We start from the raw sequence: 16,109 nt of genomic DNA, 5'->3' as shown, positions 1-16,109 counted from the left end.
ATCAATGCATACACACAAACTTATATGGTATTAAAGTTGAGGGACATCAGCCTGGGCGGGGTGATCCTCAGTAGGGGATAAAAAGGGAAAACATCATCTTTTGAACTGAGTGTCTTGCTTGCAAATTGCTGTAAGTGTAAACTCCAGGTTGCAATCCTTATTAAACAAACTAACCTCTGATCAAAGAAGTTTTCCTGTGGTCTCTTCTGTGCACATAGGGCGGAATTCCCTCACAGACTATGCAAACAATTTGGGATTTTCAACACATTCATGTCTCTTATAAAGAGAAGTGATACAGTCAGTCTCTCCTCAACTCTTAGCCAAGAGAGACTAGCATGCATAGTATTTATATCAGCCTTCTGATTACAATTAAGAGCCAAATGTGCCACTCTGTTCTGGGCCAGCTGCAGCTTAACTAGGTCTTTCCTTGCAGCACTGGACCACACGACTGGACAATAATCAAGATTAGACAAAACTAGAGCCTGCAGAACTTGCTTTTTGGAGTGTGGTGTCAAAAAAGAAGAGCATCTCTTTATTATGGCTAGACCTCTCCCCATCTTTACAACCATTGAATCTATATGTTTTGACCATGACAGTTACAATCTAAGGTAATGCCAAGTAATTTAGTCTCCTCAACTGATTCAACAGCCACACAATTCAATACCAGATTCAGCTGAGGTCTAGAACTTGAGGAATGATTTGTACCAAATACAATGCTCTTAGTTTTAGAGATGTTCAGGACCAGATTATTACTGGCCACGCATTCCAAAACAGACTGCAACTCTTTGTTAAGGGTTATATAGTTGAATCATCAGCATACATGGACACACATGCTTTGTTTAATGCCAGTGGCAGGCCATTGGTAAAAATAGAAAAGAGTAGAGGGCCTAGAGAGATGCCCTGCGGTACATCACACTTCATATGTTTGACATTAGAGAAGCTTCCATTAAAAACCCTCCGAGTTCTATCAGATAGATAGCTCTGAATCCACATTATGGCAGAGGTTGAAAAACCATAGCACAAACATTCTTAAACAACAGGTTATGGTCAATAATATCAAAGGCTGCACTGAAATCTAACAATAGAGCTCCCACAATCTTCTTGTTATCAATTTCTCTCAACCAATCATCAGTCATTTGTGTTAGTGCAGTACATGTTGAGTGCCCGTCTCTATAAGCATGCTGAAAGTCTGTTGTTCATTTGTTCATTTACAGAAATATATAGCATTGTATTTGTTGAAACACAATTTTTTCCAACAGTTTGTTAAGAGCTGGCTGCCAGCTTATAGGTCTGCTGTTAGAACCAGTAAAGGCCGCTTTACCACTCTTGGGTAGTGGAATTACTTTGGCTTCCCTCCAGGCCTGAGGACAAAGACTTTCCTCTAGGCTCATATTAAAAATATGACATATAGGAGTGGTTATAGTCAGCTACTGTCCTCAGTAGCTTTCCATCTAAGTTGTCAATGCCAGGTTTGTCATTATTGATCGATACCAATTGTTCCACCTCTCCCACACTAACTTTACAAAATTCAATACTTGCACTGCTTTTCTTTCATTATGTTTTATTACATCATTCTTTATATCATTGATCTTGGCTTCTTAATGAGTTTATTATTTTTGTTGAGTTTGGTCACATAATTTCTCAATTTGCAGTACATAAAACAGCCGGCCAGATGTGCAGCCAGACTTATTAGCCACTCCTTTTGCCCCAACTCTTTCAAACATACAGTTTTTAAATTCCTCATCAATCCATAGAACAGTTCTAACAGTCCCTTTCTTAACATGTACATGTTTATCAATAATTGGAAGAAGCAATTTCATCTGGTAAAAACAGGTAAACACATTATCAGTCAACAATATAAGACAACAGGAGCACTGTGTTTGTTCTCTGATGAATTGTAAGAAAAATGAGAAGTGAAATATCAATATACATGCTAAGAGAAGTAATTTCTCTCTCCTGTGTGGATTCTGGAAAAACATTTAACTGTGTGTATTAGCTCATGAACGTTCAGGTTCTATAAATGGTTAAAACTCTTTCCACACTGGGAGCAGTGGTGAGGGTTCTCCCCTGTGTGTATTCTCTCATGTTGTTTCAGGTGCCCTAACTGGTTGAAACACTTTCCACACAGGGAGCAATGGTAAGGCATCTCCCGTGTGTATTCTCTCATGTAGTTTCAGGTTCCCTAACTGATTAAAACACTTGCCACACTGGGAGCAGTGGTAAGGCTTCTCCCTTTTGTGAATTCTCTCATGCCGTTTCAGGTTCCCTAACTGATTAAAACACTTGCCACACTGGGAGCAGTGGTAAGGCTTCTCCCCTGTGTGTATTCTCTCATGTAGTTTCAGGTTCCCGAACTGCTTAAAACACTTGCCACACTGGGAGCAGTGGTAAGGCTCCCTTTTGTGAATTCTCTCATGCCGTTTCAGCTTCACTGACTGGTTGAAACACTTTCCACACTGGGAGCAGTGAAAAGGCTTCTCCGTGTGTATTCTCTCATGCTGTTTCAGGTTCCCTAACTGATTAAAACACTTGCCACACTGAGAGCAGTGAAAAGGCTTCTCCGTGTGTATTCTCTCATGCTGTTTCAGCTTCCATGACTGGTTAAAACACTTTCCACACTGGGAGCAGTGGTAAGGCTTCTCCGTGTGTATTCTCTCATGTCTTTTCAGGTGAAATAACTCGCTAAAACTCTTCCCACACTGGGAGCAGTGGTAAGGCTTCTCCCCTGTGTGTATTCTCTCATGTTTCTTCAGATCCCCTGACCAGTAGAAACACTTTCCACACTGGGAGCACTGGTAAGGCTTCTCCGTGTGAATTCTCTCATGCTGTTTCAGGCTCCCTAACCGGTTAAAACACTTGCCACACTGGGAGCAGTGGTAAGGCTTCTCCCCTGTGTGTATTCTCTCATGTAGTTTCAGGTTCCCTAAATGGTTAAAACACTTGCCACACTGGGAGCAGTGATAAGGCTTCTCCCCTGTGTGTATTCTCTCATGTCGTTTCAGGGCCCATAACCCGTTACAACCCTTTCCACAGTAGGAGCACTGGTGTCGTCTTGCGGGTTTGGACGTCCCTGGCTCTGGTTCCACTGAGTCTGGTCTTTCTCCTGCCAAAGACAGTTTATTTTTTTAAATAGATACACGAATGATACACCTTTTCCAAATTTTGTTACATTTCAGCATTATTCTAAAATTGATTAAATTGTTTTTCCCCCTCGCCAATCTAAACTCAGCAAACAAAGAAACGTCCTCTCACTGTCAACTGCGTTTATTTTCAGCAAACTTAAGATGTGTAAATATTTGTTGGAACATAACAAGATTCCAAACTGAACAAGTTCCACAGACGTGACGAACTGAAATGGAATAATGTGTCCCTGAACAAACGGGGGGGGGGGGGGGGGGTACTGCAGTGCATCTACTCATGAACTGCACCAGATTTGACAGTAGTTGCAGTGAGATGCTACCCAACTCTTCCACCAAGGCACCTGCAAGTTCCCGGACGTTTCTGGGGAGAATGGGCCTAGCCCTCACCCTCCGATCCAACAGGTCCCAGACATGCTCAATGGGATTGCGATCCGGGCTCTTCGCTGGCTATAGCAGAACACTGACATTCCGGTCTTGCAGGAAATCACGCACAGAATGAGCAGTATGGCTGGTGGCATTGTCATGCTGGAGGGTCATGTCAGGATGAGCCTGCAGGAAGGGTACCACATGAGGGAGGAGGATGTCTTCCCTGTAACGCACAGCGTGGAGATTGCCTGCAATGACAACAAGCTCAGTCTGATGATGCTGTGACACACCTCACCAGACCACGACGGCCCCTCCACCTCCAAATCGATCCCGCTCTAGAGGACAGGCTTCGGTGTAACGCTCATTCCTTCGACGATAAACGCGAATCCGACCATCATCCCTGGACACAAAACCGCAACTTGTCAGTGAAGACCACTTTTTACCAGTCCTGTCTGCTCCAGTGACGGTGGGTTTGTGCCCAGAGGCGACGTTGTTGCCAATAATGTCTAGTGAGGACCTGCCTTACAACAGGCCTACAAGCCCTCAGTCCAGCCTCTCTCAGCCTATTGAGGACAGTCTGAGCACTGATGGTGGGATTGTGCGTTCCTGGTGTAACTTGGGCAGTTGTTGTTGCCATCCTGTACCTGTCCCACAGGTGTGATGTTCGGTTGTACCGATCCTGTGCAGGTGTTGTTACACGTGGTCTGCCACTGCGAGGACGATAAGCTGTCCGTCCTGTCTCACTGTAGCGCTGTCTTAGGTGTCTCACAGTACGGAAAGGCCTCTTTAGTGTTCTAAGTTTGTATAACTGTAACCTTAATTGCCTACCGTCTGAAAGCTGTTTGTGTCTTAACGACCGTTCCACAGGTGCATGTTCATTAATTGTTTATGGTTCATTGAACAAGCATGGGAAACAGTGTTTAAACCCTTTACAATGAAGATCAGTGATGTTATTTGGAATTTTACGAATAATCTTTGAAAGACAAGGTCCTGAAAAAGATCCGTACATTTTTTTGCTGAGTTTATTTTGTATATGTTGAAAAGTGTTTTTTTTTTCTCAGACATAAACAAACAACTCCAGGTGAAAGACAAAGGCCACAGCTGTAATAACAAATTAACTGGCAAAGCAGCAGAGCGAGGCCCGCATCCAGCAACATCACAAGTCACGTTTTTGCAGCTGTGGAGAGGGGGAGAGGGAAAAAAATCCACGGGACTAGTTTCAATGTATGAAATCACCTAGGAGTTTCTGGATTTTGGGTATACTTCTCCTTTAAAGCATCAGACTCCATAGTAATTCATCATTAGATGCTACAAGGCTCCTTTAAGACTCCATAATGTTTCATCATTAGATGCTACAGTCCTACTTTAACCTGTTTGGGATAGGGGGCAGCATTTTCACGTTCAGATGAAAAGCGTGCCCAGAGTAAACTTCCTGCTCCTCAGGCCCAGAAGCTAATATATGCATATTATTATGCACATTGGAAAGAAATACTCAGAAGTTTATAAAACTGTTTGAATGATGTCTGTGAGTATAACAGAACTCATATGGCAAAAACCTGAGAAAAATCCAAACAGGAAGTGGGAAATCTGAGGTTTGTCAACTCATTGCCTATCGAATATACATTGTCTTTGGGGTCATATTGCACATCCTACGGCGTCCACTAGATGTCAACAGTCTTTAGAATGTTGTTTGAGGCTTCTACTGAGAAGGAGGGGGGAATGAGAGCTGTTTCAACCAGAGGTCTGCCAGAGTAGCATGAGCTGATTACGCGCTTACACGTGAGAGCGACCTGCATTGCAATTCTAAAGACAAAGGATTCTCTGGTTGGAACATTGTTGAAGATTTATGTTCACAACATCCTAAAGATAGATTCTACACATCGTTTGACATGTTTCTACGAATTGTAATATAACTTTTTGAATTTTTCGTCTGAACTTTCGCCTGGACTTGCCCGCGCCTCGTGAGTTTGGATTTCTTTACCAAACACATTAACAAAAGGAGGTATTTGGACATAAATGATGGCCTTCATCAAACAAAAAAAACATTGATTGTGGAACTGGGATTCCTGGGAGTGCATTCTGATGAAGATCATCAAAGGTAAGTGAATATTTATCACACTATGTCTGACTCCACAACATGGCGGGTATCTGCATGGCTTGTTGTTGTGTCTGAGGGCCATACTCAGATTATTGCATGGTTTGCTTTTTCCGTAAAGCTTTTTTGAAATCTGACACAGCAGTTGCATTAAGGAGAAGTATATCTATAATTCTGTGCATAATACTTGTATATTTTATTAAAGTTAATATGAGTATTTCTGTAAATTGATGTGGCTCTCTGAAAATTTGCCGGATGTTTTCTAGGCACAACATAACTGACCATAAAGCGCCAATGTAAACTGAGATTTTTGGATATAAATATGAACTTTTTTGAACAAAACATACATGTATTGTGTAACATGAAGTCCTATGAGTGCCATCTGATGAAGATCATCAAAGGTTAGTGATTAATTTTATCTCTATTTTTGCTTTTTGTGACTCCTCTCTTTGGCTGGAAAATGGCTGTGTGTGTTTTTGTGACGAGGCTCTGACCTAACATAATTATATGGTGTGGTTTCGCTGTAAAGCTTTTTTGAAACCGGACATAATGGGGAGAATAACAACAAGTTAAGCTTTAATTTGGTGTATTGCACTTGTGAATGCATGAAAGTTACATATTTCTAAAAAATACTTTTGAATTTCGCGCTCTGCCTTTTCAGAGGAATGTTAGCCATAAGAAGTTAAGACTCCATAATGTTTCATCATTAGATGTTACAGTCCTCCTTTAAGACTCCATGTTTAGAATGTGTCTGGAAGCGCTACTCTATTCTACTCTCATTCTTTCAGTTTTAATAATATTTAATAATAATAATGTTATAACAGGTAATAACTAACTTTAATAACTAGGGTCAATACCTGCCTGGCGCCCCCAAAAAATATTTATTTACCCCCCTCTAACAATACCGCTACAGAATTAGCATAGTAGGCCATGTAATTTAAGGTAATCTGAAATATTTAGGACTAACTTATTCCTTGACACCCATTCTGAAACTCACTGCAGCTCTTTGTTAAGTGTTGCTGTCATTTCAGTTTCCGTGGTAGCTGACGTGTACAGTGTTGAGTCATCCGCATACAGACACACTGGCTTTACTCAAATGTCGTTGGCATGTCGTTGGTAAAGATTGAATGGTCATCATTTTTAAGGAAAAGTTTTTGTAAAACAAGCAGCTTACATTGGATCATCTTGAAACTCTCTCTCTAAAGCTAACTTTTATCAAGGTTTTATATGGTCTATTGGTTCCTCTCTAAAGCTAACTTTTATCAAGGTTTTATATGGTCTATTGGTTCCTCTCTAAAGCTAACTTTTATCAAGGTTTTATATGGTCTATTGGTTTCTCTCTAAATCTAACTTTCATCAAGGTTTTATATGGTCTATTGGTTCCTCTCTAAATCTAACTTTTATCAAGGTTTTATATGGTCTATTGGTTCCTCTCTAAAGCTAACTTTCATCAAGGTTTTATATGGTCTGTTGGTTTCTCTCTTTTCATTGGCTTTTTCAGTGTTATGATATTCATAACATCCATATCCACCAGTCTATCTTCCTGTCAACAAACAGAACTCTGCTGGTTGTCCTGGTAACAGATACCAGTGGGCAGATCTATTATATTTGTACAAACTAAACTACAGCACTTACTTCGGTGAGTCAAATCTGATCCTTTCTTCTCTTCTCCTCCTCTCACAGTTCCACTCAGCCCCGTTGTTTTCCTGCAGTCCACCAGCAGCACAGACAACCTCTTCATACCCAGCAGTAAGGCGCTACCGGGAGAGGCACGACACGGGGACTGCAGCAGGGAGGAAGGGCTAGCATTGTCCTGGTAACCATAAAGAGGGGACACAGACACATATCATTATGGATGCTGATGCCACTGTTGTCATGAAGTGCTTTAAAGAAATCCAGCCCAGACCCCGATAGAGCAAGCTGTATGCTAGACCAAACCAAGCTGTACCATCTGGTGTTCTGATCTGGAGAGACTCTTCTCTGCCTCGTCAGCATCAGGTGGTTGTTGAGGCTCCCCAGAGGATCCACGATAGTCACGTCTCTCTCCTGTGTGAACGAGAACAGCAAACAGACGGTAAACTTATGACCGTCTATTACAATCAAGAGGCATGAATATGTCTAAAATGGCCACTTCCATCATGATTTTGTTAAATATTGTTTGTGTTGCAAATGTAAAGGGTCATTTCCACAAAATGGGTGCCTTTACATCCCTTTGATATTTTAAGTAGATTTTAAAAGCCTGTTATATTAGATGAGGTGAACTTTAATGTAGACCACATGGAGAATGAGAATTCAATACATCGAAGTCCCAAAAACATATGACCAATGGCAGATTGCCCCTTAAACAATTCCCACAGTACTGAACAACATATTCAAGTGTTGAAATGAAGTAGAATGCCCCTTTAAAACAATACATTATTTCAAGAACTACATAGTGTCCCTGTTTTTAAGACAGTACTCACTGGTGAAGGTCTGATCTTCAGCCTCCTCCGCTTTCACTCCCAAAACGTCTTCCTCCTTTTTTATTGAGATAGCCTCCTCTTCCTCTTTTACTCTAAAAGGTTCTTCCTCTTCTTTCACTAAATTCTCTTCTTTCAATGTTATGGCATCTTCCTCGTTTTTGATTCTGAAAGCTGCTACCTCCTCCCCTTCCACTTTGACAACCTCTTTCCCATCTTCCTCTTTCACTGTAATATCATCCTCTTCTTCTTTCAATGCGATAGCGTCCTCTTCCTCCCTTTTCATCCTGAAAGCTTCTTCCTCTCCTTTCACCAGAGCTTCTTTCTCGGTCGAGCTTTGTGAGCTCATGCTCCGGTCGATTAGCCTAATGCAGTATCAATTTAGTAACACATTTGCTAATTTAACGAGCAAATGACGTTAAAATGAACTAGTAGATGGGTAAACATAATTATATTCAAAACACTAAGAGTAATATACACACGATTGGCCTAAAGAGCTTCAAAGACTCAACTTTATGTTCGCTAGCAAAGCAAAACGTTGGTTGAATCAGAAGCCTTTTGTCGCTGTTGAAGAAGCCTCCAGTTCCGTCCACTAGATTATACGTCACGCAAGCAGCATCACCTGAAAGACTCATATCGCTCTCTGCTGACTGGAGTGGATAACGCAGATTAGAAAACAATGTCAAAACAAGTAATTTTAAAACAACCAGATGTTATGGAATTAGGTTCAATAAAACGGATTAGATAGAGATGTTATATATAGATAGAGATGTTATAGAGCCATAAATATTCTATACATTTTCTCTCATTACTGGATTATCTAGGGATAGTGTAGAGTAACAGCTGTTTCTTGAAGTGACCTTTAACCTCCCTGCTCCTCAATACTTCTTCCACTGGATCAAAGCTTCAGCCAAGTAGGAAACATGATAGTGGCAACACATGGAGTTGGGTTGATATAGTCATGGTAGGATACATGATAGAGACAACACATGGAGTTGGGTTGGATATAGTCATGGTAGGATACATGATAGTGGCAACACATGGAATTGGGTTGGATATAGTCATGGTAGGATACATGATAGTGACAACACATGGAGTAGGGTTGGATATAGTCATGGTAGGATACATGATAGAGACAACACATGGAGTAGGGTTGGATATAGTCATGGTAGGATACATGATAGTGACAACACATGGAGTAGGGTTGATATAGTCATGGTAGGATACATGATAGTGACAACACATGGAGTAGGGTTGGATATAGTCATGGTAGGATACATGATAGTGACAACACATGGAGGTGGGTTGATATAGTCATGGTAGGATACATGATAGTGACAACACATGGAGTAGGGTTGATATAGTCGTGGTAGGATACAATGAGCAGCAAGATGTTCTTTACCATTCGGCCATCAGATTTGCCACCAATGCTGCTTATAGGACACATCACTGCACTCTATACTCTGTAAACTGGTTGTCTCTGTATACCAGTCGCAAGACCCACTGGTTTAATGCTTATTTATAAAACCCTCTTAGGCCTCACTCACCCCTATCTAAGATAACTACTGCAGCCCTCATCCTCCACATACAACACCCATTCTGCCAGTCACATTCTGTTAAAGGTCCCCAAAGCACACACATCCCTGGGTCGCTCCTCTTTTCAGTTCGCTGCAGCTAGCGTTGGGAACAAGCTGCAAAAAACACTCAAACTGGACAGTTTTATCTCCATCTCTTCATTCAAGGACTCAATTGTGGACACTCTTACTGACAGATGTGGCTGCTTCGTGTGATGTATTGTTGTGCCCAATAATGTATGTACCATGTGATGTTGCTACCATGGTGTTGTTATGTAATAATAACATGTATGATTTAGAAAAAGTTCTTAGTAAAAAACATGAATGACATAATTTAATTATTTTATTTTATTAAATTTTGTATTTAATATTACATATTAATATTATTATCTTTAACAATTGTAATATGTATGTTTAAATGACTGTACTAAATTTCTCTCTCTCTTTCTCTCCCCTTGGCTGGGAATGTTAAGGGTTAAGAAGTTGTGAATCTAGGGGGGCCTTGCACACAGGGGAACTATATGGACACAAAATAATTAACAACCTGGCCCCCCAGGTGTCTTTGAAAACATCTGTTTTACTAACGTCCTAAACAGATAATAAATAAAAAGAATAGATCTAGGGGGGGGGGGGGGGGATGTCCGGGGGATGTCTCAGTCTTTGAAAGGGTCATTGTACTCTTTAACTATGCTTCCTTTACTGATGACCTAAACAGATAACTTTTGACCTTTAAAAAATAGTTGTCAGCTATCCAGATATAATGGTCAAGAGGTCGTGAACCTAGAGGGGCCCTTGAACACATGTTGTGATTAGGTACATATGTTTTCGGTTTATGAAGGAATAAATGATTGAGAGGATATAGAGCACAAAATAAAAGATAACTGTATTCTTGAACGATGTGCCCTTCATTAATGACTTAAACAGATCATTTTACCCCATGAATAACCTTTTACTGCAGGGGGCTAATTCAGGGGCCTTCAATGCTGCAGAAATGTTTTGGTACCCTTCCCCAGATCTGTGCCTCAACACAATCATGTCTCGGAGCTCTATGGACAATTCCTTCCACCTCATGGCTTGGTTCTTGCTCTGACATGCTCTGTCAACTGTGGGACCTTATATAGACAGGTGTGTGCCTTTCCAAATCATGTCCAATCAATTGAATTTACAACAGGTGGACTCCAATTAAATTGTAGAAACATCTCAAGGATGATCAATAGAAACAGGATGCACCTGAGCTCAATTTCGAGTCTCATTCAGCAAAGGGTCTGAATACTTCTGTAAATAATTTTGTGTTTAATACATTTGCAAAACATTTATAAAAAAGCTTGTTTCCACTTTGTCATTATGGGGTATATGGGGTAGATTATTACTGGCCACCAATTCCAATACAGACTGCAACTCTTTGTTAAGGGTTATATGGTTGAATCATCAGCATACATGGTCACACATGCTTTGTTTAATGCCAGTGGCAGGTCATTGGTAAAAATAGAAAAGAGTAGAGGGCCTAGAGAGCTGCCCTGCGGTACATCACACTTCATATGTTTGACATTAGAGAAGCTTCCATTAAAAACCCTCTGAGTTCTATCAGATAGATAGCTCTGAATAGAGGTCGAAAAGCCATAGCACACACATTCTTAAACAACAGGTTATGGTCAATAATATCAAAGGCTGCACTGAAATCTAACAATAGAGCTCCCACAATCTTCTTGTTATCAATTTCTCTCAACCAATCATCAGTCATTTGTGTCAGTGCAGTACATGTTGAGTGCCCGTCTCTATAAGCATGCTGAAAGTCTGTTGTTCTTTTGTTTACAGATTTGGTAAAACACAATTTTTTTCCAACAGGTTGCTAAGAGCTGGCAGCAAGCTTATAGGTCTGCTGTTAGAACCAGTAAAGGCCGCTTTACCACTCTTGGGTAGTGGATTAATTTGGCTTCCCTCCAGGCCTGAGAACAAAGACTTTCCTCTTGGCTCATATTAAAAATATGACAGATAGATGGAAAGCTACTGAGGACAGTAGCTGACTCTATGGCCACTCCTAAGTTGTCAATGCCAGGGGGTTTGTCATTATTGATCGATACCAATTGTTCCACCTCTCCCACACTAACTTTACAAAATTCAAAACTTGCACTGCTTTTCTTTCATTATGCTTTTTTACAAGTTTTTTTCCATCATTCTTTATATCATTGATCTTGGCTTCATAATAAAACGTATTATTTTTGTTGAGTTTGGTCACATCATTTCTCAATTTGCAGTAAAACAGCCAGCCAGATGTGCAGCCAGACTTATTAGCCACTCCTTTTGCCCCAACTCTTTCAAACATACAGTTTTTAAATTCCTCATCAATCCATGGAGCCTTAACAGTTCTAACAGTCAGTTTCTTAACAGGTACATGTTTATCAATAATTGGAAGAAGCAATTTAATCTGGTAAAAACAGGTAAACACATTATCAGTCAACAATATAAGACAACGGGAGCACTGTGTATGTTCTCTGATGAATTGTAAGAAAAATGAGATGTGAAATATCAATATACACGCTAAGAGAAGTAATTTCTCTCTCCTGTGTGGATTCTCGAATGACGTTTAAGTGATTGTTATGAGTAATATGTTTTCCCAAAGTCTAATCTTCTGTAAAGCCTTCTCCTCTGTTTTATGCTCTTTCAGGCTTCCTAAATGGGCAAATGCTTTGCACACCGGGAGGAGTGGTAAGGATTCTCCCCTGTGTGTATTCTTTCGTGTTTTTTCAGATCCCCCGAATGTTTGAAACACTTGCCACACTGGGAGCAGTGGTATGGCTTCTCCCCTGTGTGTACTAGCTCATGTTGTTTCAGATTCCTTAACTGGTTAAAACACTTGCCACACAAGGAGCAGTGGTAAGGCTTCTCCCCTGTGTGTACAAGCTCATGAACTTTCAGTTGTCCTGACCGGTTGAAACACTTGCCACACTGGGAGCAGTGGAAAGGCTTCTCCCCTGTGTGTACTAGCTCATGCTGTTTCAGATTCCCTAACTGGGTGAAACACTTGCCACACAGGGAGCAGTGGAAAGGCTTCTCCCCTGTGTGTACTAGATTGTGCAGTTTCAGATTCCCTAACTGGGCGAAACACTTGCCACACAGGGAGCAGTGGAAAGGCTTCTCCCCTGTGTGAATTCTCTCGTGCCGTTTCAGGTCCAATGACTGGCGGAAACACTTTGCACACTGGGAGCAGTGGAAAGGCTTCTCCCCTGTGTGAATTCTCTCGTGCCGTTTCAGGTTCCCTACCCGGTTAAAACACTTGCCACACTGGGAGCAGTGGAAAGGCTTCTCCCTTGTGTGGATTTTCTCATGCCGTTTCAGGTCCGATGACTGGCTGAAACACTTCCCACACTGGGAGCAGTGGAAAGGCTTCTCCCCTGTGTGAATTCTCTCGTGCCGTTTCAGGTCCAATGACTGGCTGAAACACTTTCCACACTGGGAGCAGTGGAAAGGCTTCTCCCCTGTGTGAATTCTCTCGTGCCGTTTCAGGTCCAATGACTGGCTGAAACACTTTCCACACTGGGAGCAGTGGAAAGGCTTCTCCCCTGTGTGAATTTTCTCATGTTGTTTCAGGTTCCCTACCCGGTTAAAACACTTGCCACACTGGGAGCAGTGGTAAGGCTTCTCCCCTGTGTGAATTTTATTGTGCCGTTTCAGGTCCGATGACTGGCTGAAACACTTTCCACACTGGGAACAGTGATAAGGCTTCTCCCCTGTGTGTATTTTCTCATGTTGTTTCAGGTTCACTAAATCTTTAAAACTATTTCCACACTGGGAGCAGTGGTAAGACTTCTCCCCTGTGTGTATTTTCTCATGTTGTTTCAGGTCCCAAAACCGGTTACAACCCTTTCCACAGTGGGAGCACTGGTGTCTTCTTGCTGGTTTGGACGTCCCTGGCTCTGGATCCACCGAGTCTGGTCTTTCTCCTGCCAAAGACAGCTTATTTTTTTTAAATAGATACCCGAATGAAACCTCCACATGATAAAACAACAGTGCTACGAGAGTAAATCCTAATCAGATCTCTCTCTCTGAGGCCAGTTTTAACAATCTTAGTGTGATTTAAAAACAAATGTAGAGCTTCCTGGTATTTTGACTATCGCTGATGTCATATTTTGGTTAAAGTAAAAAATAAGGTGAAATATTTGGAAAGATGTTCCTAAAACTGATAGTAACTACAATAAACAACAATATAAACGCAACATGTAAAGTGTTGGATGTTTCATGAGCTGAAACAAAAGATTGCAGAATTTAGATGGTACAGTCCTCCTTTAAGACTCCATAATGTTTCATCATTAGATGCTACAGTCCTCCTTTAAGACTCCATAATGTTTCATAATTAGATGGTACAGTCCTCCTTTATTACTATAATATTTGAAGAATCCAGGTATTTCCTTTTTTAACAAGTTGTGTCGATCAGATGTGAATGACGCAATACCACATTGAAGTGTTACACGTGCACCTTACATCAGATCATCTAGAAACTTTTTCTCCAAAGATAACTTTAAATGTTTAATATGGTCTATTCGTTTCTCTCTTTTCATTGGCAGAATCCTTTTTCAGTGTTATGATATTCATAACATCCATATCCACCAGTCTATCTTCCTGTCAACTAACAGAACTCTGCTGGTTGTCCTGGTAACAGATACCAGTGGGAAGATCTATTGTATTTGTTCAAACTAAACTACAGCACTTACTTTGATGAGTCAAATCTGATCCTTTCTTCTCTTCTCCTCCTCTCACAGTTCCACTCAGCCCTGTTGTTTTCCTGCAGTCCACCAGCAGCACAGACAACCTCTTCATACCCAGTAAGGCGCTACCGGGAGAGGCAAGACATGGGGACTCCGGGAGGGAGGAAGGGCTAGCGTTGTCCTGGTAACCATATAGAGGGGACACAGACACATATCATTATGGATGCTGATGTCACTTTTGTCATAAAGTGCTTTACAGAAACCCAGACCCAGATAGAGCAAGCTGTATGCTAGACCAGACCAAGCTGTACCATCTGGTGTTCTGATCTGGAGAGACTCTTCTCTGCCTCGTCAGCATCAGGATGTTGTTGAGGCTCCCCAGAGGATCCACAAAAGTCATGTCTCTCTCCTGTGTGAACGAGAACATCAAACATATGGTAAACTTATGACCATCGATTGCAATCACAGTCTTACAAGAGGCATGAATATGTACACTGCTCAAAAATTAAAGGGAACACTTAAACAACACAATGTAACTCCAAGTCAATCACACTTCTGTGAAATCAAACTGTCCACTTAGGAAGCAACACTGATTGACAATAAATGTCACATGCTGTTGTGCAAATGGAATAGACAACGGGTGGAAATTATAGGCAATTAGCAAGACACCCCCAATAAAGGAGTGGTTCTGCAGGTGGGGACCACAGACCACTTCTCAGTTCCAATGATTCCCGGCTGATGTTTTGGTCACTTTTGAATGCTGGCGGTGCTTTCACTCTAGTGGTAGCATGAGACGGAGTCTACAACCCACACAAGTGGCTCAGGTAGTGCAGCTCATCCAGGATGGCGCATCAATGCGAGCTGTGGCAAGAAGGTTTGCTGTGTCTGTCAGCGTAGTGTCCAGAGCATGGGGGCGCTACCAGGAGACAGGCCGGTACATCAGGAGACGTGGAGGAGGCAGTAGGAGGGCAACAAACCAGCAGCAAGACCGCTACCTCCACCTTTGTGCAAGGAGGAGCAGGAGGAGCACTGCCAGAGCCCTGCAAAATGACCTCCAGCAGGCCACAAATGTACGTGTCTGCTCAAATGGTCAGAAACAGACTCCATGAGGGTGCTATGAGGGCACAATGTCCACAGGTGGGTGTTGTGCTTACAGCCCAACACCATGCAGGACGTTTGGCATTTGCCAGAGAACACCAAGATTGGCAAATTCGCCACTGTTGCTCTTCACAGATGAAAGCAGGTTCACACGTTCTGCTGCCTGCAACATCCTCCAGAATGACCGCTTTGGCGGGGGGTCAGTCATGGTGTGGGGTGGCATTTCTTTGGGGGGCCGCACAGACCTCCATGTCCTGGCCAGAGGTAGCCTGACTGCCATTAGGTACCGAGAAGAGATCCTCAGACCCCTTGTGAGACCATATGCTGGTGTCGTTGGCCCTGAGTTCCTCCTAATGCAAGACAATGCTCGACCTCATGTGGCTGGAGTGTGTCAGCAGTTCCTGCAAGAGGAAGGCATTGATGCTATGGACTGGCCCGCCCGTTCCCCAGACCTGAATCCAATTGAGCACATCTGGGACATGTCTCGCTCCATCCACCAACGCCACGTTGCACCACAGACTGTCCGGGAGTTGCCGCCACCTCATCAGGAGCATGCCCAGGCGTTGTAGGGAGGTCATACAGGCACATGGAGGCCACACACACTACTGAGCTTCATTTTGACTTGTTTTAAGGATATTACATCAAAGTTGGATCAGCCTGTAGTGTGGTTTTCC

At 42.1% G+C, this 16,109-nt stretch overlaps 2 protein-coding genes across 3 annotated transcripts in view; one reads left to right on the top strand and one right to left on the bottom strand.

The window, feature by feature from the left end:
• Positions 1-16,109, top strand: part of LOC139370044 (zinc finger protein 345-like) — a 637,497-nt gene that overhangs the window by 271,400 nt on the left and 349,988 nt on the right. The window lies entirely within an intron of this gene.
• The window catches only part of LOC139370042 (zinc finger protein 678-like), a 267,317-nt gene that overhangs the window by 120,583 nt on the left and 130,625 nt on the right, over positions 1-16,109 (bottom strand). The window contains exons 4-6 of one of the 2 annotated variants that reach the window (XM_071109344.1): positions 14,649-14,746; positions 14,344-14,518; positions 12,305-13,575 (exon numbers count right to left, since the gene is read on the bottom strand). In XM_071109344.1, coding sequence (XP_070965445.1) covers positions 12,305-13,575; positions 14,344-14,518; positions 14,649-14,746 — 1,544 coding nt within the window. Of the gene's footprint in view, positions 1-2,144; positions 3,008-12,304; positions 13,576-14,343; positions 14,519-14,648; positions 14,747-16,109 lie in introns of those variants that run through there. The other variant, XM_071109343.1, reaches the window with a different exon arrangement.

Source organism: Oncorhynchus clarkii, chromosome 17, assembly GCF_045791955.1.
Source record: "Oncorhynchus clarkii lewisi isolate Uvic-CL-2024 chromosome 17, UVic_Ocla_1.0, whole genome shotgun sequence".
Classification (NCBI taxonomy): Eukaryota; Metazoa; Chordata; class Actinopteri; order Salmoniformes; family Salmonidae; genus Oncorhynchus; species Oncorhynchus clarkii.
This window is presented reverse-complemented; position numbering and strand designations above follow the sequence as displayed.